Source organism: Urocitellus parryii, chromosome 5 (genome assembly GCF_045843805.1).
Source record: "Urocitellus parryii isolate mUroPar1 chromosome 5, mUroPar1.hap1, whole genome shotgun sequence".
NCBI lineage: Eukaryota > Metazoa > Chordata > Mammalia > Rodentia > Sciuridae > Urocitellus > Urocitellus parryii.
The window spans coordinates 93824481-93851722 of record NC_135535.1 but is presented as its reverse complement, the minus strand read 5'-3'; the positions used below and the strand labels follow the sequence as shown (position 1 = coordinate 93851722).

General features: G+C 35.7%; 1 protein-coding gene across 1 annotated transcript in view; it reads left to right on the top strand.

Annotated features, from left to right (window-relative positions):
• The window catches only part of Dera (deoxyribose-phosphate aldolase), a 110726-nt gene extending 83796 nt beyond the window's left edge, over positions 1–26930 (top strand). Inside the window, exons 7-9 of the mRNA XM_026391924.2 lie at positions 20172–20284; positions 25891–26040; positions 26287–26930. Of these exons, the coding sequence (XP_026247709.1) occupies positions 20172–20284; positions 25891–26040; positions 26287–26343 (320 nt within the window). The 3' untranslated portion in view covers positions 26344–26930. The remainder of the gene's footprint in view (positions 1–20171; positions 20285–25890; positions 26041–26286) is intronic.
• The last annotated feature ends 312 nt before the right edge of the window (positions 26931–27242 follow it).

Here is a 27242-nt window from a genome sequence, read left to right as displayed (position 1 = left end):
TGGATACACAATTCTTGGTTGGAACCCATTTTCTTTCAGTGTTTGAAATATGTTATTCCAGGATCTTCTAGCTTTCAGAGTCTGTGTTGAAAGATCAGCTCTTATCCTGATTGGTTTACCCCTAAATGTAATCTGCTTCCTTTCTCTTGTAGCTTTTAAAATTCTCTCCTTATTCTGTATATTGTGCATCTTCATTATAATGTGTCTAGGTGTGGATCTCTTATAATTTTGCACATTCGGCGTCCTGTAGGCTTCTAGGATTTGGGATTCTGTCTCATTCTTCAAGTCTGGGAAGTTTTCTCGTATTATTTCATTGAATAGATTGCTCATTCCTTTGGTTTGGACCTCTATACCTTCCTGTATCCCAATGACTCTTAAGTTTGGTCTCTTTATGTTATCCCATATTTCTTGGATGTTCTGCTCATGGTTTCTTAACAGTCTTGCTGAGCTGTCTATATGTTCTTTTCAAGTTGAAATACTTTGTCTTCATTGTCTGATGTTCTGTCTTTTAAGTGTTCTACTCTGCTGGTAGTATTCTCAGTTGAGTTTTTAAGTTGGTTTATTGCTTCCTGCATTTCTAGGATTTCTGTTTGTTTGTTTTTTATAACCTCTATCTCCCTGTATAGTTGATCTTTTGCTTCTTGGATTTGTTTATGTAATTCATTGTCTAAGTGATCTTTCGTTGTCTGATTTTGCTGTCTAATGTCTTCCTTGAGACTTCAGAGCATCTGAAGCATGTATATCCTGAATTCTTTATCTGACATTCCATCTGCTGCAGCTATTATCTCTTCTAAAGTTGAGTTGACCTGCATTGCTTGTGGTCCTTTCTTTCCTTGTCTTTTCATACTGCTCGAGTTTCTTTCTGCTTGGTGAAACTGTTGTGTTATTGAATTTTCCCCCTATATATTTATATTGCTCTTGTATAGTTGAAATGTCTCCCTTGCAGGGGCCGGCGCCGGCTGTGCTCCTCCTCCAATTGGGGTGATTTGTCTACCATGCTGATGGGCCGTTGGGGTTGTTCTGCCGGTCGGTCGCAGGTCTGCCTACCTTGCGGGCGCAGGCGGTGGCTCTGCTCTCCCCCTGCTCCAATTGGGGTGACTTGACTACCACGGTGGCGGGTCGCTGGGACTGTTCCGGGTGCGGGCGGCGGCTCTGCTGTGCCCCTACTCCAATTGGGGTGAAGTGACTACCACAGGCTACCAATATCTTGACTCAGGCAGCCACAGCCTTCAGAGACTGTAGTTACTGGGGTTGGGGAGTTCAGGGGCAGCCATAAAGAGGAATTGCTCAGTTCACTCAGGCCCGTATCCTTTCTAATTAGCTTTTCTAATTAGACTAGTACGAAATTTCTGCCTCCATTTGCTGCTACTGCTACAGCTCCTTATTTTCTTCTTTCTTTGATAACATAGTTCCTTTGTCCCTGTTTCCTCAATAACTTGTTCACACGGATCTCTGGTCTCTTCAGATGGTGGTTCTCCAGTAAGAAATCTGCTGCTCCATTGCTTCTAACTTGCAGCTCTTCCTAATAAGTTTTAACAGTTTTCTCAAGTCTGCTTTCTCCTGCTTTTTCCTTCTACATTTCATGCAGCTGGATTCAACTCCTATCTGATTTACCCATGTAAATGGAATGGGGAGTTAGGGCATGGCTAACTGTGGGGGCAATATCACTGGAAATGAACAGATGTAGTGTAGCACTGACTTTCTAGGTCAGCAAAGCTAAAGTAAACAGTTCAGGGACTGTGTGTCAGTTAGGTTTGAGTGTAGCTGCAAATAGCACTGGACCTGACAATGTTTTGAATACTCCCTGTATAATTGCTCTGAGTAGGGCATTTATTCCTTGCCTTGAAGTACATGAGCGTCCTCTGTGTCATAGATGTAATTTCTCCATGCACTTCAGGAGTTATTAAATATCAAAATTAACTAAATAAGGAATTTTTTTCTCCCCACATATAACAAGAAGTCTGGAAATGTAGGCAGCTACTACCTTTGCTTCCTCATGGTGTTTGGATTGGTCCCTTTTTGATCTTTTGGTGGTTTTTTTTTTTTTATCTAGTTGTATTTTGTGGGAAGAAAGCAATGGCAATGCCATTTTATACATATAAAAAACAAAAACAAAACAAAAAAACCAGAACAGTAGAATTGAGCCAGGTAAGATTTTGACAGGGAGAGAGAGGATGCAGGGTACAAGGTATTTCTGCAAAAACAATAAATAAGCTGGTTTAGGAGATGGAATACATAGCAACTAAAAGCCTTGGCTTTGTGAATTAAATAAACCTGGATTCAAATTCTGTTGATAAAACCAATGTGTTGTTGTCTCACAGGAGCTACCTAATGTCTAAGAGCCTTGGTGTCTTCATTTCTTCCTCTTCTTGTTTGTTGCCTTCAGTGGGGACAGTGAGAGTACCTGCCTTTTGAGGTTCTGTGAAGACGAAGATGAAGTGAGAGCAGATATGTGAAGTGTGTAGGTGGAGCCAAACATGGAGTGATCTCAGAAAGAGAAGAGATTTACTCTATGGCTACCACTACTACTCATGCTGCTACTAACCTATTGTGTCATGTCATGGCCATCATCAGAACAGCTAGAGTCTAAGATGCTTTCATGAGCAGCTGAACAGAATAGTAGAACTTAGGTTAAGTTCAAATCCTGGGTAGGGGGAAATCCTAGTTCCTGTTCTTGAAGTAGCTAGAGCTTTGTGAAGAAAAAGCCACAGTCAATCTCATCTGCCCATCTTACTGTTAATTTTTCAGATCCTCATATTTAAACATTTTTGTAACTTTTAGTTTTCATGTATTTAGGATAAAAAGCTGGGCCAGAAAGCCTTCTTCTCGAGTAAACTTAAGATATTTGTGATAGAAGCACAGATCAGTGGGCCTCTGGTATATGCTGGTACTGTCAGCTGTCTCTCCCGGTTTTCCAAATGCCTCTTCACTTTATAGGTTATCTCTATGAATCTCATTTCCCATTTTGGTGATAAACTTAACAGCTGAATTTTTTTCTTCACCAAGTTTTATATTTTTAGTTATCCATGCGTTCACTTCGGATTTTGACATTTAATAACTCCTGAAGTGCATGGAGAAATTACATCTTATGACATAGAGGACTCTAACATGTACTTCAAGGCAAGGAATAAATGCCTACTCAGAGGAGTTACACAGGGAGTATTCAAAACATTAAAAATGTATCAGAAAGTTAAAATGCAGATTCCAAAGGAAGGTTGATTAAAAACCTTGACAGTATACATGTTAAGAAACTATACTCTGTTTTCTGCTGGGAGCAAGTTGCCTAAAAATACATGGCCTTTTAATCAAACCTATTTGTTTTGTAATAGAAAGTTCTGTGAGAGACAGATAAAAACCTCTATGTTAAGTATGTGGTTTAAGTTATTTGCCTGAAATATATGTGATTACTGTATGGTCGTGTATCATTTCTATTTAAGTTTTAGAAAAGAAACTGATGGCCCTTCTGCTATGAGGGAAATATAAGAATGAGCCTATATATTCATGGGCAAGACAGTGCCTTGGGAGCTGGGGGGAAAGCAGGTGCCATCCAGGGAGATCCTTGGTTAGTTCTAGTTAATCTGTAAATTAGCTCCAGCTTGTGGCCTGTTCAGTATTAACCCATGACTGCCGTAGCATCAGGTCAGGGCCTCTCTTCCTGCCTGGTCCTTACCCCTTTTTCTCCTTGTCTTCTTTCTCCCTCTTTCAACTTGTCTCATGTGTCTTCAGGGGTTTGTGACTGATTTCATTCCAGTGATACATAACATGACCTGGCAAGAGTTGGTGGCTTTTTTACTTCCTGTATCTAATCCCCAGAGGATTAGATACAGGAAGAAGCTCTCTCCTTAGCCAGCTCATACCTCTTTTGTTGAGGAATCAAGGTCTCTTGGTAGTAACTGAGTGAAAATGAAGAAAGATAAAAATGAAGACGTGACTAGTTGAAAAATAGGGATAGAATTTTAACATAAATTGTTTGTGAACAGAAGGTATGAGGCAGTATTGTCTCTGTAAGTGGTTGGTAAGTGGGAGCTGCAGGAGCCCAGATGGCCAACCGGAGAGCCCCTCGTGATGAATGCTTTCCACTCAGAGCCTTTCAAGGTCCACCCATCTGTAGGTCTGCTAATGGGAAACAGGAGTTCTCCAGGTACAGCAGAACAATCGCCTCGAGATAAAACTCCCTGCAGAAAAATTAACACAGCTCCTTTTATGAAAGGACAGGTCACAGTAAAAAGTAACTCTACATGGTTATCATTGGTTGTTGAGGAAAAAAGATTTATGATGACATTGAAGTATGATAATCTCAAATATGTTCTGCATTGTTTTTAAAAGCATTGTGTTTAAAATTCAGAGCACTTTCTAATCCTGATAAAGTAGCCTAATTTTCTAGCTTGCTTTGTTCAGTAAAATGTATTTCTAAATCCATTTTAAGCAGCTATTTCTTCAATTTGAGTAATTTTCTCTCAAGTTAATAGATTGCACACAAGCATACCTGACTTTTAATGTTAATATATGCTATATATTCCAAACTTGCTACTGACAATAGAAAGCACAATCAAAATGAAATTCAGTTGTTTAAAGCATATCTTGCTTGTTATTTTGTTAAAATATTTCTTCATTTTACTCTTCTTTTCCAAAGTATAGTGATACCAAATCATATTTTACCTTGCATTGAGGTTCTATTTCCTTCTTCCCTCATCACAAAAATGAAGGAAAAAAGAATGTGTTATAAAGGGTTGTGTCATTTTTAAGATGGGGTGACTTTAAGACCAGCATATCAATAGAGGACATTTGCCTAACAATGTAATAAATCCCTCTGTAAATTAGTTCAGCTGTAGGATCTGGCCAAAAGGAAAAGCTTTTGATTTTGAGGCATTTGGTATCAATAATTTGATTTATAGATAGATTTTGCTTTATAGTGAGTCTGAAACACTTTAATGTTTTATCCAGAATATTATACCTGTAGAATAACAATGCCTCTGGGTATTTCTGGCTGTTTGGCATTTTCTTTTGATCCTAGGGAACTAATCTAATTGCCATGAATCTTATTTTATTATTATTTTTTTCCTTTTTAGCCAATGACAGCTCTCTGAAAAACAGGGAGCAATGTGGTAGAGATGGACAAAGATTTTTTCCTAATTTAAGTGGTCAGTCCGAGAGAAAACACATAATTTATATAACTGAGTTAATGTCTCCTCATGGGGCACAATTCCATAAAGAACAGCCTCATGTGTTCCTATTTCTGTGTCTCCAGTTTCTAGAAGAATACAAGCACATACTAGGTGCTCATTAAATATTAAAATGTACTTTGAAGGATTGGGAAAGAGTGGGCACAGAGATGTGAGCACATGTCATACCTGCTCCCGAGTCTTTAAGTGTAATTTTAGAGTTACCCCTGTGAGTCTGAAAACCAAAGAAGACCTTTTTCAGAACAGGATTAAGGGGCTAGCCAATTAGCACTTCTCTAGGGTGCTAATCTATAATAGTCATTGAAAATGTTCAAAGCAGAGAAAATGTATTTACTAGAATTCCTCTACTATTTGTGAATTGGGATTAGACAGTGGCATTCTAGGGACATGCTCACCTGTTCCCTGAACAGATAATTTTGCTTTCTTTGCAGGGTGGATTGAGTTGTTCAGAGCTTTGGTTTGCTAAGTGAAGTATTCAAATTTGGGGGCAGAGCCGAATTGTTTGGACAAGAGAGAATAGCCAGGGACTGTCAACTGATATCTTCTTATTCTATTTTATGTCTATTTTTTCCCTCAATATGTTTTAAATCAACTTTTAAAGAATATTGGCCTAAGAAAGTGTCAGATCATTACCCTATGCAGATTGATTACATGTTTAGCTGTCTCACTGAAGCCCTAGACCAGTGCTGTCTAATAGAGATATGCAGTTTCATTTTTTTAGTAGTTACATTAATCACTTAAAAAGAAACAGATGAAATAGTAATTATAGTAATATATTTTATTTAACCTAATAAATCCACAATCTATCATTTCAGAGTGTAATTGATTTAAAAATTACTGTGATATTTTACAATGTATTTTTTTGTACTAAATATTCAAAGTCCTGTGCATATTTCACACTTAGAACACACCTCAGCTTGGACTCAACCACATTTCACATGCTTAAGTAGCCCTAAATGGTGTGTGGCCACTGTATGAGACAGTGTAGCTCTTCAATGACAAAGACGAGCCAGGGACTCCCAGCTGACATCACTGTACCACTCCTGAAAAGCCCTTTACCCAAAGTGGCCAGCAGGAAGTTCCTAATGTTGACACTACTTTGTTAAAGTTTTTGTCAGGAACAGTAAATATAAGTTTGTTGAAGTATTTTTCTTTAAAAATAATTCTTTAGTAGTTTAGTGCTTGAATATGAATGCTATTCATATGTGGATAGCCACATCTGTTTAAATAAATGATGGGCTACATTTGGATGATCAGAGGAGGCCTGGATTATGGATGTCAAGTATGGGAGCTAAGAGGAAACTACTTACCGAGGAGACTAGAAAGAACCTTGAAGTTTAGGAAAAGGGTAAAGGTACAGGTGATTATGTGTGCTTGCCATTGTCAGATAATGGATAATTTTACTTAAAGTTTATTTTACTAGATAATTTTTCTTTGTCTTCTTTCTCCCTTGTGAACTCACTCCCTCTTTTTTTGTTTCTGTTTTTTTTTTTATATTGAGACATAATTCACGTACAATAAAGTTCACCCTTTAAAGTGTTCACTGCAAGGGGTTTTAGTGTATTCACAAAGTCCTGCAGCCATCTATCTAGTTCCAGGGCCCTTTGTTTTTATTATAAATCTTCTAGGACACACTTACCCCTAATTCTCCTTTGACAATGTACTCAGAAGAGGGGTAAGTGTGTCAATGTACTCTTTTTGACAATGTACTCTTTTTTTAGAGTCCATATTTGAACAATTGACCATTTACAGATTTTTACGAATATTTTCTGAAGAACTAATACGTATTAAAAATTACAGAAGGTACAAAGCTGAAGTTTGGAAATATCTTCATATTTCCCAGTTTGATTGTTGATCCAAAATGCTGACCAAGTAACTTTATAAACACATGAATTAATATATTTTTTTTTCCAAATTTAAAGAAAAAAACACCCTTAGAGTTTACAAATTATGTTTAGATGCATTATAAAATTGAAGGTATTTGTATTTGATCAGTAGCTCATTTCCAGAATTACTACAGTTCTGAAATTCATGTTCGGTCACCTAAATTTTATTTTCTTTTTTGATTTTTAAATTTTATTATTCATTTTATTTCACTTTGTTTTGAGATGCAAAATCAAAGGAAGAGGGATGAGGGTCTAAACATCTTTATCCTCTGTACTCTAAGGACCGTCTGTCATTCCCACACCAAGGTAATGCAGTGAATTATTCAGGATCCCATTGGTTCAGAGGGAAACCTAAACCAATCAAATCATTCTCTGGCAGCTTCTAAGTACCAGACAATAACCTAAAATTTAAAAGTGAAATAAAACTTCTGGCATATATGACATAACTCAACGACTCTTATTTGTATCAAGAGTTCACCACATGTCTTCGAATGGTTAGCATTATTGTTTAGAATGTTCTTCCAGCAACATTACTATCAATTACCAAGGATTATAAATCTTGTAGTCCAGTTGAATCATACTAGTTTGCATTCTTTGAAATGGTCACCTCTTTACTTTTACTGAGGGGAAGGGAACTGCAAGGAATGTGGTTATCATGAGCTAATCTTACCCTTAGGGTATTGGAGATATTTTCTCACCCTGAAATTGCAATTGCTTTTTGATTGCCAGTCTCCTTGAATATGCCTTACTGCTTAATTATGATGCTGTGTTTCCCTGCTCACATGATGGACTGGACCCACAGAGAAGTATTTCCTTAGCTCACTATTCAGATTGAAGGAAAGAACTGGAGAGAGCAGTTGGTTTTTATTTTTCTTTCCTTCTTATACTTTTCTTCTTTCTCTTAGAAAATATTTCCCCCTTTCTCACATGGGTAGCTGTTATCTCTGGACCAGGTAAGCAGACCTTTGTGGAGTAATTGTCTACAGATTGAGTATGGTACCCTATTGGGACCCCATAGGAACTTTTGGCTTTCTGCTTTACTCTGGTCAATTCTTCAGTCATGAAACTGGATTTTATATCCTACCCCAAATTATGTTCAAACCTATGTTGAGCAAAAGAATACATACTTGAAGGCTATGTTTTAATTTGGGGCTTCATATTCTTGTATATGTTGTTTATTTCTCTAAAAAGTATCTCATTGCAGATTGCAAGTATAAATTAGTGTCAGAATTACCATACAAAACTCTCTTGCTAACTTTGATCGGTAATTTCTTAGGGAGTGCTAGAAAACATGGGGCTAATGAATAATGTGCCCAGAAGCTCTTATTATAGGGTTGGCATGAATTCCACTAATGACAAGCTTTCTCAAGCAGCAGTTGATTTTAAATCCTATTTTTCATTAGTAAAGTATAAAATGTTAATAATACCTTCCATTGTGCTGTTCTTTTGTAGCATAGTAGCACATATCTTCCATGTTCACCAAGACTCTTTTTAAGATCTTACTAGTAACTTCCTATGTCATAAATAAGATTTGTTCAGGAAATAAAAATGTATGTTTTCCCATTGTTAGCTATATGTTTTTCTAATAATCACATCTGAAGCTTATTATGCAGTAATAGCCTTAAGATATTATTTTTTTAAATGTACTACTTTGGTCTTAATACTAGTTTTTAATCTCTTCTTGTTTCTATGAAGTCTGAATGAGATTTTCAAAATTGAATAATAATTTGATCCGTTAATCTTTTGAAGCTAGTAATTTTATTTTCCTCTCTTTGCAGTCTCTGAGGTTCGCAAATGAATAGAGCTTCATTACTGCAGTCTGCATTTAATAACCATTATCCATTATCTTGTAATTAAGACTCCCTGTAACGAATCATGAGGACAATGCAAAAATACATAGTACATTTCTTTAATGAACTGGAAAATGTTCATCTTGTTCTATTTAGTAATGAGTTGCTGAATAGTCATTAAATCCACTGGAGAATAGAGCTAGATGGATTTTGAAGACTGTCTTGAGTTTGTGGTTAATCTATTAGAATTAAAATTTCATCTTCTATTTTTATCAACAGCTGATTAGAAGTCATTCTGTTTGACCAAATTGATTAGAAGACCATATACAAGGGCAGCTGTTGTTTAATGAAAGTTTTTAATGAAACTGTACCATGGAGACTTGTAATTATAGGCCTTAGAAAAGCTTTGAGTAGCTTTAGACCACAAAAAAACAGTATTAAGCTAAAGATTTCAAATAAGGAAAATAAAAAGTACAATTTAATATAATATTATAACTTTATTATTAATTTTATTTCAACTAATCATAGTTGAATTCTGGTCTATTCAGTGTTTTTTTTTTTTAAGGATTCTCATCTCCTAGTTTAGTCATTTTGTTGATTGTGAGCATGATGAAAAAACATTTGAATGGATAGCATATTTTAATTGTGAGATATTTTCTCATAAAGTTTTTCCCCCAAGCTGAGCATAGGTAGGCTTGGCTAATGTTGGATTTGCATGAGCTCTGAGGAGGGTCTTCAGTGCTCTGTGGTAGTGGTAATTCAGAAGATAGCATTTATTTCTCTAAGGTAATTTTATTTTAGCAGAGGGGCAAGGGCAACAATATTAAAATGAGAAGTGAAACAAAAGAGCATGCCTACTTGGTCTCATTGGAAAATTCATTGTTCTTTTGACAGTGGTGAAGTACCAGTGTACTTTCTAAACTTAGATTTTTTTTTCTGGATTTAAAGAAATAGCCAGTGAGTGTATACCTGAATTATGTGTGACTTTATTATCTTTCCTCAATGTATCCAATATAGTCAGTAAAGTTAACATTCCAAAATATGGGTTTTATGTTATAAGACCTCATGTTGCCTAAAGAACAGAGTGCAATTTATGTTTGCAGGTTCAGAGCCTTCTATATGATGTTTTACATAAGGGACATTTATAGTAAACATATTCTGAAACATGCATTCATGTATTGCCTCCCCCAACAGATTCCTTAGGGGTATACATTCTTTACTGTTTGGATATTCCTTATTCTTTTGTGCTTTGGAATTTTTCTAAGGGAGAGATTCTTCCATGTGCCCCTCTGATTTTTAACATTTATCTTATCTTCAAGGTCTATGGCAAATCTTACCTGTTCCAGAAGTCTTCTTGTATTATTCTGGCTTATGTGGATCTCTTTGAACCTTTCTAGTCTTACTGATCATACTTGGCGTATGTCCAAAATACCATACACACCATGTGTATTCTTATTTCAACCCATATCTGATCTCTGGATGATTAAGGCTTGGCTTGGTATTTAATGACTTCTAATTCCAACTTTGATGTGTGAAGAATTTGGAAGTTCTACTCCTATTCTCAGAGGGAGAAACAGCTAAATAAACTGAAAATCAATCTCTTTTCTCAGAAGCCACAAAGAATTAAGTTAACAAGGTAAACTACCACTTTTCCGTCAGTGGAGGCACATGAATCCTGAGAGTCACAATGTAAATCTGCTTAACTGAAATGGAAGTTGCTAGAGCCAAAAACTAGTAGGAAAGCTGAAATGGCAATTTTGACAGTTTTTGGAGGCTAAGTGTGGCCCTTACACTGTTGTGTGTTTTACCTCTGGGTATTCTACCAAGTTTTCCGAGTGAAGAGTTAAGTAAGGTCCTTTCTTGGCTATGGAAGGATAAAGGGTTAGGGTTAGGAGAAAGGGGAAGATAATTATTATGAGATATGACCAGAGTGTTCCACATAACAAAGCCCACTTTCCAGGGAAAAGACTTTACCAGATTAACTCTTCTTGCCAAGGATTGCTTTGGCTATTCTGGGTCTCTTATTTTTCCAGATGAATTTCATAATTGCCTTTCTACTTCTATGAGGAATGTCATTTTTGGAATTACTATTCAGACCTTAAACTATACTACAGAGCAACAGTAACAAAAACAGCATGGTATTGGTACCAAAATAGACTTATACACTAATGGTACAGAATAGAGGACACAGAGACTAATCCATATAACTACACAGTTATCTTATATTAGACAAAGGCACCAAAAATGTACATTGGAGAAAAGATAGCCTCTCCAAAAAATGGTGCTGGGAAAACTGGAAGTCCACGTGTAACAAAATGAAATTAAACCTCTAACTCTTACCATGCACAAAATTTAACTCAAAGTGGATCCAGGATCTAGGAATTAAACCAGAGACCTTGCACCTAATGGAAGAAAAAGTAGGCCCAAATCTCCATCATATCAGATTAGGCCCCAACTTTCTTAATAAGATTACTATAGTGCAAGAATATATAAACCAAAAATCAATAAATGGGATAGATTCAAACTAAAAAGCTTCTTCTCAGAAACAACCAGTGAGGTGAATAGAGAGCCTACAGAATGGGAGCAAATCTTTACCACAAGCACATCAGATAGAGCACTAATTAAAGCACTCAGAAACCTTAACACCAAAAAACCAAATGACCCAATCAATAAATGGGCCAAGGAACTGAACAGACACTACTCAGAAAAGGATATACAATCAATCAACAAACATATGAAAAAATGGTCAACATCTCTACCAATTAGAGAAATGCAAATCAAAACTACTCTGAGATTTCATCTCACTCCAGTCAGAATGGCACCTATCAAGAATACAAACAACAATAAGTGTTGGCGAGGATGTGGGGAAAAAGGCACACTCATGAGTTGCTGGTGGGAATGCAAATTGGTACAGCTAATCTGGAAGCAGTATGGAGATTCCTTGGAAAACTTGGAATGGAACCACCATTTGACCCAGCTATCCCACTCCTTGGCTTATACCCAAAGGACTTAAAAACAGCATACTATAGGGACACAGCCATATCAATGTTTATAGCAGCACAATTTAACAATAGCTAAATTGTGAACCAGCCCAGATGCTCTTCAGTAGATGAATGGATAAGGAAACTTTGGTATATATACATAATGGAACATTACTCAGCATTAAAAGAGAATAAAATCATGGCATTTGCAGGTAAATGGAAGGAGTTGGAGAATATAATGTTAAGTGAAGCAAGCCAATCCCCAAAAACCAAAGGTGGAATGTTTTCTTTGATATGAGGATGCTGACTCATAATAGTGATGGAAGGGGAGCATGGGAGGAATGGAGGAACTTTAGATAGGGCAAAGGAGAGGGAGGGGGCAAGGGGGTAGGAATGATGGTGCAATGAGTGAGACATCATTACCCTAAGTACACGTATGAAGACACGAATGGTATGAAAATTCTTTGTGTACAGTGATTTGAAAAATTGCGCTCTGTATGTGTAATATGCAATGAATTGTATTCTGCCATTGTGTATAGCAAATTAGAATTTTTTTTTAAAAAGCCAGTCTAAAAAAATTTTTAAAAAAAAGACTTTACCAGAGTCTTTTCCCACTTGAGATCCTTATCCCTTGTAGTCCTCTTGTCCCACCAATGTAGGGGGAGAAGTTTTAAAAGGTGTGTGAAATCATAGTACAGAGATGTAGGCCCATCTCTTATGTGATTTAGTAATACTTGCCCTTCCTCTTTATTATCACCACACCAACATGGCCCCAGTGTAATAATAGCAAATTACACCTGTTAGAGCTGATATACTACAACTGAGGAAGAGATTTAGGGAATCCCAAAGCAAACAGGGGAGGCAAAAACAAATTCCCCAAAATGGGAATTTGAGTACTGTGGCATCTATAGTTATATCAAAATTAAACATAGCCCAACTCCTAGCTAGATTAACGTAAAATCTCACAGAGAGGCCTGTTTTGTTCCTCTTACCCAATACATCATATGTGGCTTTCAACAAGACAAAATAAGCATCAGAACAGATTTAGATATAACATAGATGTTGAAATTATATGATAAAGAATCTAAAATAACTGACTATTAGTAATGGTTTTACTGGAAAAATAGACAACATGAAAAAATACAGGTAATATAATCAAGATGGAAATGCTAAGAAAGAATCAAAAGGAAATTCTATAAGTTAAAAATATTGGAACAAAAATGAAGAATTTCTTTAATGGGCCCATTAGTAGACAGAACACAGCTGAGAAAAAGAATCGATGCTCATGAATATAAGTCAATAGAAACTTCCTAAACTAAAATGTAAGCAAAAAAAATGATGGGGTTGGGTGAGCAAAAAAGAAAACATCCAAAATCTTTGGGATAAATTAGAAAGTTATATATAATTGGAATACGAAGAAAGAATAAATAGAGCAACAATATACTGGAAGTAATAATAGTTAAGAACTTTCCCAAAATACTGGACACTAAACCAGTGGTCTTAGAAGCTCAGAGAATGTCAGGTAGGATATATATGCCTATATATTCTAACTTTCTCTCTCTCTCTCTCCACACACACACACATACACCTACACCTACACCTACACCTACCTGCATCTAGAAATATCATACTTAAATTGAAAAAAAAAATCAAAGACAAATAGAAAATCTTGGGGAAAAAAAGCTACAGAAAGAAAACACTTATAGAAGAAAAAGAAAATAATTCTAACAGTCTTCTCATCAGAAACCATGTCAGCAAGGAGTGGAATACAATTTTTTTTAATATTTATTTTTTAGTTGCAGTTGGACACAATACCTTTATTTTATGTGGTGCTGGGGAATGAACCAAGAGCCCCACACATGCTAGGTAAGCGCTCTACCACTGAGCCACAACCCCAGCCCACTACCAGTGTTTAAAGCAAAAATATAACAACCTATAGTTCTATACCCAGTGAAATTATCATTCAAAATTGAGCTCAAACAAAAGCAAAGGGACTTCACTACTAGACCTTTCTGTAAGAAATGTTTAAAGAAGTTCTTCAGGGAGGAAGAAAACAATATAAATAAGAAAGTCTGGTCCATTAAAAAAGGGAAGAAGGGGGCTGGGGATGTGGCTCAAGCGGTAGTGCACTCGCCTGGCATGCGTGCGGCCCGGGTTTGATCCTCAGCACCACATACAAACAAAGATGTTGTGCCTGCCGAAAACTGAAAAATAAACATTAAAAAAAATTCTCTCCTCTCTCTCTCTCTCAAAAAAAAAAAAAATAAGGGAAGAAGAACATCAGGGAAGAAAAAAATGAAGATTAAAATTAATTTTTCTTAATTGACTTTAAAGATAACTATTTAAAGTAATAATATAACTATTGAGTGATTTATAATATAAGTAACTGAAATGAATGACATCAGTATTATGAGATATAAGAGAATGAAATTAGGAATATTTTGTTAAAACATGTATGCAGTACCCATGTGATAGTATGGTATTATTTGAAGGTGAACCTACATTAGTTAGAAATATAAGTTGAAAACTCTAGGGCAATCACTAAAAAATTTACCAAATAAGTATAATTGATATGATGAGGGTAGATGAAATGGAATCATATAAAATGCTCAAAACCAGAGAAGGCAGAAAAAATAGGTATAAAAGTTTAAGAAAAAATGCAAAAGTTATAGACACTGTAGATATTAATGGCTAAATATGCCAATTAAGAGATTATTAAAAAAGCAAGCTGCTACTATATGGTGTCCATAAGAAATTCACCTTAAATGTAGAAGATTACAAGTAAAGGGTTGGAGAAAGATACACCAAGCCAACTTATAATTAATTTCAGACAAAGAAGACTTTAGAAAAGGTACATTATCAAGTATAATAAAATGATATTACTTGCTGAGAAAGAAGTCATTTGTTCAAGAAAACAGAACAGTCATAAGTCTGTCTGTGCCTAGCAAGAGCATCAAAATATATGAGGCAAAATTCAATGCAACTGAAAAAAAGTATATATAAGTCTATCATAGCTGGAGACTTCAAAACCCCTGTTTCAGTAAATGGTAACTCAAGCAGGCAGAATAACAGCAAGGATATGTTTGACCTGAAGAGCAAAAAGTAGGATATATATACCTATAGAACATATAGGTATATATATCCTACTTGATATTCTCTGAGCTTCCAGGACCACTGGTTTAGTGTCCAATATTTTGGGAAAGTCCTTCAACATGATCAAATTGACACTCAGAGAAAGCTCCATCCAACATCAGCAGAATACGTATTCAAGTTGACATGGGACATTAATTATGGCAGGCCATATTCACGCCCATAGACCATACCCTGACAAACTTAAAGAATACAAATCATATAAGTGTTTTCTGAGAGCACAAGGAATGGACTTAGAAACCAATAGCCAAAAGATAGGTGAAAAATACCTAAGTGTTTGGAAATTAAACAACATAATTCTAAATAACAAATGGGTCAAAGAAGAAGCTTGAAATTTTTTAAAAATTTGGACTAAATAAAAATGAGAATTATCATTATTTATGGGATGACTCAAAAGCAGTTGCTCGGAGGAAAACTTATTGGATGCATATATTAGAAAAGGAAAATTGTTTTAAATGAATAATGTAAGCTTTTACATTATTTTACATTAATTAGAGAAAGAAGAGCAATTAAGCCTAAAGCAAATGGAAGAAAAAAATAGAAATTAGAACACGAATTAATGAAATGAAAAGCAAAAGCAATAGAAGGAAAAAGTAAAAAAACAAGCAAACAAAACAAAACAAAACAAAAAAACCCGTAAATGCTGCTGCTTTGAAAAGTTAATAAGTTTGGTGACTCTCTAGCTAGGCTGATCAAGAATAAAAGAGATAAAATACAAATTACCCATACCAGAAAAGAAAGAGGGGTCATCACTACTGTTCCCATGAACATTTAAAGGATAAAAACGATTATATGAAAAACATTATACCCACAAATTTGATAATGTAGATGAAATGCATTAATTCCTTGAAAGACACAAGCAACCAAAACTCACAAGGACAAAGAGTCTTGTTGGCCTATATCTATTAAAGAAATTATTTAAATTTATTAATTTTATATTTACATAAAGTATTTTATGTGAATGTTTATATGAATTATATAAGTTGTTTATATAAGTCATGTGAACATCATGTGTTTATGTAAATGTTTTATAAAATGTTTAGTTAATAAATATAAAGTGATTTCATATTATTAATAATTTAACCTCATTAAAGAGCACTAATTATAAGCTTCCCAGAGAAAGCATCTATATAGTTTAACTGATGAATACAGCTAAAATTTAAGAAATAGTACCTCTTTGCAATCTCTTTCAGAAAATAAAAGAGAGAACACCTATTTTATGAGACCATTATTACTCTAATACCAAAACCTGAAAAAAGACACTACAAGAACAAAAAGTTATTGAATAATATCTTTTAGAAATATACATATAATTTACAAAATGTTAGCAAAATGAGACTGACAGTGTATGAAAAAGAATTATACAATATGACCAAATGTGATCTACTCCAGGTATGCAATTCTGGTTCAACATAGTTTAATCCACCATATCAATAAGCTTAAGAGAAAAAAAATAAGCTTAAGAAGAAAAATCAACCCCACTTCAGTCATGAGAAAAACACCAAACATCAGTCAAGAGACATTATACAGAATACCTGACCAGTACTTTCAAAACTGACCAAATCTTCAGAAAATCTAAGGAACTATCGTAGTCAAGAGGAATCTATAGAGAAATAAAAAATGTAGTATTCTGGATGGGATGGAATAGTGAGTAAAACAAAAGAAATCTAAATAAAGTATGGGCTTCGAGTAATAATAATTCCTTAATTGTAGTAAATCTACCACACTAATGTAAGAAGGTAGTAAGAGGGGAAACTGCATTTGGGGTAAACTCCATTACCTCTGTATTTTTTCTGTAATCCTAAGTGGGTTCTAAACTTAAAGATAAATAAATAATATTTTATTCTGAGCCCCCTGCCCAGTTTTATTACTGGGATTGGAATGAAACACAAAATTGTTTTTCCTTCCTCATTAATCATTTAAAGTTAGAAAATATTGTAGTTTCCTTTTTATTGGTCCCTGTGGCTGGCCATCCGTCCATCCATCTAGAGTTCCTCCTGTGTGCCACCCTCTGGGACATAGAAGTGTATAGGAAGGTTGTAGCATATGAACCAGACCTGCATACAGTACAGTCAAGAAAATGGAGCAGACAAACACTTGAAGCCACTGTTGCCATTCTGGGCAACTGTTGCTACCTTAGTAGATGCTTTGGCCCTCCCAATATATTAGGAAGAGTTTTTCCAAACTTACCCTGCCAAAGGAAGTTGGCTCTTTTGAAAAACTGCCGGGTAGTGTGATTTTTTAGTGACCATGTCCCACCCCTCTTTTTAAATAGCCCTTCAAATATGGCCTTGGTCTTTTATCTTAAAAACCTCTCTTCTAGGATGCTTAGTATTTTGATGCTATTCAGTGTTGTACTTCAATGGCTTCTAGTAAATCAAAAGATGATGTCAATATTAGGAAAATATATTTGGGTCTCGTGAATTCTTTTGGGATGTTTCCCTTAACTGCTTATATGGAGGCTTTAGTCTCTTTCTTTCTTTCTTTTTTGGTGCTTAACCCTGAGCTACACCCCTAGTCCAGCCCATTTTATTTTTTTTATTTAGACATAGGATCTTGCTAAGTTGCTTAGGGCCTTGCTAAGTTGTTGAGGCTAGCTTTCAACTTCTGATTCTCCTATCTCAGCCTTCTGAGTTGCTGAGGTTACAGGTATGCACCACTGTGCCTGGCTTCAGTTCTTCCCTTTGCTTATCTTATTTTTATGTTTTAAGGGCCAGGCTTTAGGCACTCACCCATTCATGTATCAATGGACAGATATGATGAACTCATGAGGTAACTATCCTAGTAGCACATGACTACTGCAAGGCCTTTGCACTTTCTTTTTCCCTGGTTGTAATGCTCTTTCCCTAGATTTCCTTCATTCAGTAACTATTTGAGTTCCATTGATCAGAGATGCTATCATGACGACTCTTTAAATAAAACTGCCTCTCCTCAACTTCATCACTCTGACTCATTACATTGTGTTACGTTTCTACAGAGCAACTATTTCCATTTGACATTTATTATATATTTGTTTATTGCCTTTCTCTTCTAGAATATCTCTTCACAAGGACAGGTTTTTTTGTTTTTTGTTTTTTTGATCTATTCCAAGCATTTAGAATGAGTTCAACACTTAATAAGCACTCAGCAAGTATTTGTTGAATGACTGTATGGTAGGCATGTCTCCATTCTTCCTAGTAACCTACAGACCCAAAGAAAAGAAGGCTTCCTGTGACCTCTTCTGATATGTCAAGAGTTTCCCTGGTATCTACACAGATTGCACACCTACCTCAGGTCTTTGCTTCATTTATATTTGTATAATACTTGACAGTTTTTTTCATACAGATTGTATCTTTTGATAGTCTTGTATAATACTCTGAAGCAAGTAGGAATTTTTTAGGCCTATTTTATAAATGAGGAAGGTAAGGAGATTGAATTTGCAAGGTGACTTCTAGCTCACCGATTGATCTGTTTTTTTCCTCTACCTGTATCTTGAAAATATGATTTTAAGAAAAGAGCCTGAATTATTTGTTTTATATTTTCCATGTGCCTGTTCACAGTATGTTTTATAAAGGGGTATCTGCCTGAGACTTTTAGTGCACAGAACTGTTGTGGAAGTAATTTTGTTCAAATGAAACCAGAGGGGAAAGTTTTGGCTGCTTTTTCCTGTAGATTCCGTCTTTCATGGACCTTCAAAAAGACTCTCATATTAGTTTTAGTGTGGTTTCACAGATTTGGTGGACTAGGGCTGTGAATTTGTACATGAATCACTTGGGAACCTTCTTTATGTTAGAGTCTGAATCAGTTGATTTTAATTTACATATAAAATTATACATATTTATGGAGTACTGTGTGATTTGTTTTTTCAGTACATGTATACCTTGGTTAATGTTCAAGTCTAGATAAATATGTCTATCTCCTGAAACACTTATCTTTTCTTTGTAGTGAACACATTAAAAAACCTAACCATTAGCTTTGTTTGTTTGTTTAATATACAGTATACTTCCATGATCTACAGTCACCTGGTTGAACACCAGGTCATATTTCTCTAACTTAATGTCTGTTGACCTTTCCCTGTCCCCTTCTTCCCTACTTTCTCTAGTGGTACCATGGTGCCTGCGCATCACTCACATTTTGAGTATTTCAGGGGTAGGTATCCATATGAAAGATGGATTCTTTATTTGGGTGACCTTCATAAATGAGGAAGTTTCTTAGACACATTGTATGTATCTAAAATTCTACATGTGCACACATTCTTACTATGTGACCTCATGTGAGTTACTTCACTTTCCTGTGCCTTCCTTTTCTCTTTAAAGATGGAGCTCCTAGGTGAGATACTGGGCAATGAAATTGACCAAATTATATTGCGTGCATGTATGAATGTATAACAGTGAATCCCACTATTATTTATAGTTGTCATGCACCAATTTAAACATTTTAAAAAAATAGAAAAAAAGATGGAGATGATATTAGTACTTAGTGAGCAACAGTGGTTGTAAGGATTGACTGAGCTAATAATTGTAAAGTACCAGATTTATAATGCATAGCATGCAGCACTCAATGCATCTTAGCTATTGTTATCATATTGTTATCATTTCCTTCTGTCCTTGTGCTATTAAATATATCTTAAATAGATTTAAGATATATTTGAAAGAAGGAAGTTGTTAAAATATTTGCAAAGTATGCAATAGCATGGTGTCATTAATGAAAATCCTAATCTGGTTGGAAGACACCATGCTTTCATTAATGAACAATGCAGTAGAAATCAGCTCATGGTGATTATTATTATTATCATAACTGTGCTGTGTACTTTCTATCAAGCATGGGAAAGTGAGTATCCCAGCTTTATGGTAAAGTGTCATGATATGTGATCTTAAACACAGGGCATAAATTGTTTTTATTCATCTCATACATTAAACAGACCATACTAATTTTAATTGTGGTGTGGAAATATGGAGGCAAGAGTTCCAGAGGTCCCTGAGAATTTATTTGGCAACTAGATTAATTCATTTGATGGTAAGAAGGGAAAAAAATACGGACAAAAGTATTTTAAAGGTAGATTTTAGTTATAGTTTTTCAGATAATTAATGAAAAGTAAAGTTGTGTTCCTCAGGGGAAAAAATTTACACAATTCATTTCTTTCACTGACTTAAAATAAAAAATAAGTTTTTAATTAACATGGGAGTTTTTCTTTTGTTTTAGGATCAGATTTTATTAAGACCTCTACTGGAAAAGAAACAGTAAATGCCACCTTCCCGGTAGCTATAGTAATGCTACGGGCCATTAGAGATTTCTTCTGGAAAACTGGAAACAAGGTATATTATTGCCAGCAAATCTTTCTTCAGAGTAAAGATAATGTTATTTATAATACTTGTTACAGCTACCACGATAACTGTCTTTTTATGCAGAAGGTGTGAATGAGTTACCTTTAGTAAGATAAATGTTTAATTTACCTTTCATTATGAAAGAACACATTTATGGGGAAAATGTGCGATTAAAGAAAGTGAGTGTGAGTGTGGGAGTAAGTATGTGTGATCAAGATGTAAACTTGCTGCGTGTCCTTTTATTAACCGAAGACAATTTTATCACTGACAAGAGATTCCTAAATGGGTTCTTTAACGAACTAATTCTGCTGCAACACAGAGCTTTCTGGCAAGGCGTTGGCCAGTGAAAACAGGTTAATGCAGAAATTAAACTTCCTTGAGGAATGGAAAGAATTGCAGAGTAACATTTATTGAATGATAAGCTGTGGTGGTGATATGAAAAGTATGCAATATAATGGGAAATAATCTTTTCCTGTCATTATTGAAGGACACACATAAATTGGTTTTTCTGTTGGGAAACCCCCGGTCCAGAAAAACTTATTACTTTTAATAATATGAGGTGAAGAGAAAATTCTCGAGGAGATGAACTTATTAAACAAAATAATGAAATGCTGTGAAACAGCAGGGAAAAGGTAGCTAGACGTTATATAGCTCTTGAATTAAATATCCATTTTTGCGTTTTATGGCAGTTGGATGTGCTCTTTGGAAGACTGTTAAGCTGAGGAGGGTATATGCTAGCTTTTGTCAGCTTTTCGAAAAATAATACATATTTTTTGAAACATATGAAGTTAAAAGGGAAAATGTGTATGAGGTGTTTTTTAAAAATGAATTTGGATTTTTCTTTTCACTTCAAATTACTTGTGTAGCTGCATATTATCTCAAAGGATTTCTTATATCATTGGAGAGAAAGATGAAGAGAGAATGTGTGTGTGTGTGTGTGTGTGTGTGTGTGTGTTTAATGTGACTTTCCCTTCCTGAGGGGCATCTTTTAAAAACAGTCTCTTGATTTCTGCCAAGTAGGACCCCCCAAAAGACCTTTAATCCTTCACCAACTGGATACTATGACGGTATATGTGACTGTAGTTTATTTTGGAATTGGATTTTTTTTTTTTTTTGGAATATACTGGTTGTAAGGGGAAATAAACCCCCTTTTCTCCCTCAGAATAACCTCACATCTAAAGTACAAATAGAATAAATATTTATTGTGACCTGCATATAACAGCACTTCCAATTTGAGTAATCTGTACTTGAAAGTCTTTCTGCAATGATAAGTTAAAGAAAATAAGTTAAAGTTATCTGCAAATAAGTTAAAGAAAAACATGTGTAAAGAAAGAAAGAAAGAAAGAAAAAAGCTATAAAAATGAAAAATCTGTCTTTGGTCCCTCAGTAGAAACTACCACTACTCATTAGACCAGTAGTTCTCAGTTTCAGCCAAAGAACATCAAAATCAAATGTGAAGAGCTGGGGATATAGCTCAGTTAGTAGAGTGCTTGCCTCGCATGCACAAGGCCCTGGGTTCAATCCCCAGCTCACCCCCCACCCCGCCCTCCACCATACACAAAATCAAATGTGAGATTTTTTTTTATGCATATTGATGCCTGGACTGCCATCCCTGGATATTCTGGGGTATTCTTCAGGCATATGCATTTCATAAACTCCATTGTCAGGGTTTAAACATGGCATTTAGAACCCAATTCTGTTTTGCTCTCGGTGAGCAGCTATTGAGTAGTTAACCATGTGCCATGTTAACCTATCTTGGAATGCAAAAATGAACACGTTTCTTCCCAGAAAAGCTCTTAACCAACATGCAGAATATTTCAAATAAAAGTTTTTAAGTCCTCAGTGTTCTAGACCAGGTTTCAGAGCGGGGGACATTTTGCTATTTCAATCCTCTCTTAATTGCATTGCATTTCCCCCTCAGTTTAATAAACTAAGTCCAGCTGGTTTTAAGAAAAGGACACAGGTACAAGTCAAACCATTCTCATTAATCATGTTTGACTTCAAACAAGGAGGATCTGTGTATGTGTTTGCAAATCATGGTACAGCTTTTGGGTTGCTGACAAGTTGCACTAGCAGCCCTTAGATGGTAAAGTTTCTACTTCATTGATTTAAGCGGTGTTTTACAATGTCATCAGCCACCTTCCAGACCATGATTAGTGTCACTCCTGAGAAGCAGAGGTTTAATATTTCATAACTGATTTCATTACAGATTTATGTTTTCCATATTCTCTCCCTCAAAAAAAAAGATTAACTTATATAAGAACCTTCCTTTGGAAACATTGCCAAACAGACTTGCTGACACAAATTGAACTATATAGAAAATCTGTATGAAATACTGCCTAATTGACAGAAAGACCCCTGTGATTAACATGTATGCTAATATCAGCTAATTGATTTTTTTCTCCTTTCCTCAACAAATAACCTCATCCTGCAGCCCCCACCCCTCTGCCTTACCAAGTCCTGGCTTGGGCAGGGGAGTAACAGCAAATTTGGTTAGAAATGCTGCTGTTTGAGGTTGTATGGCAGAGGTAGGGAAACCAGGGAAGAGACTGACTAATATTCCATATGAGGACTGATGAGGGTCTAGTCTGAAATGTACACATGTGGACAGAGGAAGGTGTGCATGACCAGAAGTTATGTAAGTAGGATTGGCAGGACTTGTCTGTTGAGTAGATATTTCCTAGTCAGGGATGGAGTTCAGGTTCACCATGTTTCCTGCTTGGGTTGATGATAGGACCATTTGTTTATTGTCTCTCTTCTTCAACATTCTGTTAGCAATTATTTCCTGCTGGTGCTGCCTTTCAAAGAACACCTCTGAGTGTTAAAATGCAAGAATTTTATGTCTAGGCTATCAGGGGTATTGTTTGATTGTTTGACTCCATCTGTAGATTCTCTGCTGGATGTTCAAGCTCCTGGACAAAGTAAACCAAGATGATGAGGCTCTTACTGTATGTGGAGCATATTTTTCATTTCCTAATGGATATGGAACATTATTTATAAACAACAGTTTGGGTTGAATTGGGCTGTTTTATAGTCAGTCCTTAAAAATTTATGAAATATGAAGATCCCCTACACTGCCTTTCTTTTGTCCTTGTGTAATTGGTCTTTCTGGATGATAGAACTCTGTGTACCTACCACTTCCGAGAAAAAGTCCCTGCAATTAAGTTGATTAAAACAACTGTCAGTTCTTCTCCTTGGAATCTGCCTATTTGGTTAGGGTGACCATGTGGCCTCACTGATTCTGTCCTTTTTTTTTTTTTTTTTTTTAAGTACACATCTGCTTTTGAACCTTGTGAAGTCTTGTTTAAATTAACACCCATAAATCAATTGCATTCCTATATACCAATAACAAATCAGCTGAAAGAGAAATCAGGAAAACTATCCCATTCACAACAGCCTAAAAAAAAAAAGTACTTGGGAATCAATCTAACAAAAGGGGTTAAAAACCTCTACAATGAAGACTACAGAACACACTGAAGAAAGAAATTGAAGAAGACCGTAGACGGTAGAAAGATCTCCCGTGTTATTGAATAGGCAGAATTAACATTGTCAAAATGGCCATACTACCAAATGCATTAAACAGATTTAATGCAATTCCCATTAAGATTCCAATGACCTTCTTCATAGAAATAGAAAACGCAGTCATGAAATTCATTTGGAAAAATAAGAGGCTCAGAATAGCCAAAGCAATCATTAGCAAGAAAAGTAATACAGGAGGCATCACTATACCATGTCTTAAATTATACTACAGAGCTGTAGTGACAAATGGCATGATATTGGCACAAAAATAGAATTGAAGACCAATGGAACATAATAAAAGACACAGAGACATACCCACATAAACATAGTTATACTAGACAAAGGTGCCATAAACATGCATTGGAGAAAAGATAGCCTCTTCAACAAATGGTTTTGGGAAAATTAGAAATCCGCATAAAATTGAACCCCTATATCTCATCCTGTACAAAACTCAAAGTGGACAAGGACCTTGGTATTAGACCAGAGACTCTCTGCCTCCTAGAAGCAAAAGTAGGCCCAACTCTCCATCATATCAGCTCAGGAACAGATTTCCTTAGTAAGACTCCTTTAGGAGTCTTCTTGGGCTTTTGCACAATCAAGAATCAATAAATGAGATGGCATCAAATTAAAAAGCATTTTCACAGCAAAGGAAACAAGGAATGAACAGAGAGAATACAGAATGGGAGAAAATCTTTGCTACCTGCACGTTAGAGCATTAATCTCCAGGATATACAATGAACTAAAAAAACTTAACACCACCACCACAAATAAAACAAACCCCCAAATAACCCAATCAATAAATGGGCAAAGGAACTGAACAGGCACTTCACAGAACAAGAAATATGATCTGTCAACAAATATATGAAAAAAATGTTCAACATCTCTAGCAATTAGAGAAATGCAAACCAAAACTACTCTAAGATTTCATCTCACTCCAGTCAGAGTGGCAGCTATCAAGAATATAGGTAAATAACAATAAATGTTGGCGAGGATGTAGGGGAAAAGCTTCACTCCTACATTGCTGGTGAGACTGCAAATCCGTGCAACCACTTTTGAAAGCAGTATGGAGAGTCCTTAGAAGCTGGGGCATTCCTCCTGATATAATTTTGGAATGGAACCACCATTTGACCCATCTATCCCACTCGTGATCTATACCCAGAGGACCTAAAATCAGCATACTGCAGTGCTGCAGCCACATGAATGTTTATAGCAGCTCAATTCACAATAGCTAAGCTATGGAACCAACCTAGATGCCCTTCAACAGATGAATGGATAAAGAACATGAGGTATATATACACACTGGAATATTATTAAGCCACAATAAGAATGAAATTATGGCATTTGCCAATAAATGGATAGAACTGGAGAATATCATGCTAAGTGAAATAAGCCAGTCCCAAAAAAACAAAAGCCAAATGTCCTCTCTGATATGTGGATGCTAACCCATAACAAGGGAGGGTTGGAAGGAGAAGAATAGAAATTCATTGGATTAGACAAAAGGGAATGAAGGGAAGGGAGGGAGGATGGGAATAGAAAGGCAGTAGAATGAATCAGACGTAACTTTCCTATGCTCATATATGAGTACATGACCAGTGTAACTCCACATCATGTCAGCCACAGGAATGGGATCAAAATTGTAATAGGTTTTACCCCATGTATGTAAAATATGTAAAAATACACTCTACTGTCATATATGTCTAAAAAGAAAAAATTTAAAAAAAGAAATAGGGAATGAATGGGCTTTTGTGGTAGGTTATCCTGTTTATTGACACCTTTCTTTTCTCTTCCAAGCTCAGCTATAATCTAGGTGGTTAAGGTTTATGACTTTCCAAGAAGTGAAATGCTAAGGAGGGTTATTAGCCCTTATTTGTGTCTCCTTAGAAGCTGGGGCATTCCTCCTGATATAATTTTGGAAATTTCTTTGTAGGTGAGTGGGTGTGAGTAAGTGATGCATGTTTTTTTTTTTTTTTCTGGATGAAGTAAAAAGAACTAAAGTGAGAGAGAGAATATCAAGATTTCTATAAACCCAATACCATCTTTTAAATCCACCCAGTAACAACAGTCATCTTCCCTTTTAGGTGGGCTTTAAGCCAGCAGGAGGTATTCGCACTGCCAAAGACTCCCTTGCTTGGCTCTCTCTTATAAAGGAGGAGCTAGGGGATGAGTGGCTGAAGCCAGAACTCTTCCGCATAGGTGCCAGTTCCCTGCTTACAGACATTGAGAGACAGGTGAGCAGTAATGCATTGTCCTTGGAATGAATTTGCAAGTGCTTTTGAGAAACTGAGGACTAGAGATGAATACTTATCTGATTTACCTCATCATATCCAAACCGCTACCTTCCTCCAAGCAGACCTCCATCTGAAGTAGGTTGGGCGGAGTCTGCTGAAATGTATTCATTATGTGATAGTATAATTATTATGTAGTTATAATTATATAATGATTACTAATGAACTGAACTCTGATTTTCTTCACAGATTTACCATCATGTGACTGGCAGATATGCGGCATATCATGATCTCCCAATGTCTTAAATTGGCGACCTGACCCAGAAAAGTTATTTGCAACAATGTTTAAATTTTTATTCTGCCTAATTGCTAAAATTATGTAATTGAAAAACAGGGAAATAGGTAACTAACTTTTTTCCCTTAAAATGTCCACTGATCTTAGAGGACAAATGAAAAAGCAAACTAATCCACATGTGGTACTCATTTCAGGCATGTCTGAAATGGTCTTAATTGCCAGATGATCTACACTATTAATTTTGTGAAGGTTTTACCCTAAAAACTCTGAGTAAAATGTTTATGATAGCTTGGACAGCATCAAATTCTAAGGGGGGGGGGGTTAAACTGTCCACATGTGCTCCAGAAAAAAGAAAAGGAAAAAAAAGCAACATCCCTGAGCTGCTGCTGTAAAGACTCCAGGAGTGACTACTGATTCAGCACTAACTTCCCGCCACGAAAACCCGTCTTCAGTTTTTGCAATGGATGTGCTCTTTTATTAACTGTTTTACTAATGAAATTTCTGATACTGTTTTATGGAATTATGAATATCATTGAATTTTTAAAAATAAAAAGTCCCTGTAGTTGTTTCTTTTTTTTTAAACCAGTTTAAATTACTGCACTATGTATTGAAAAATTAATCCATTCAACATATAAAAAGGTTTCATCAACAACTTTCTGAATCTCTCTATCCTTGAATATATGTATCAGATAAAGCACCTTAGTATATTGTGAATGAATGTAACTCTTAAGGTTTTCTGGTATAGTGAATGAGGTTCAGAAAGCGGCAAACGCTAACATAGCACCTACTGTGTACTAAGCTCTTTACCTATATCAATTTATTTAATCCTCATTTAATCATAATGCTAAGTACAGTAAAAATTTTTAATCCTTTCAGTAGTAAGTACTGATGTTATCATCCTTTTAGGCAG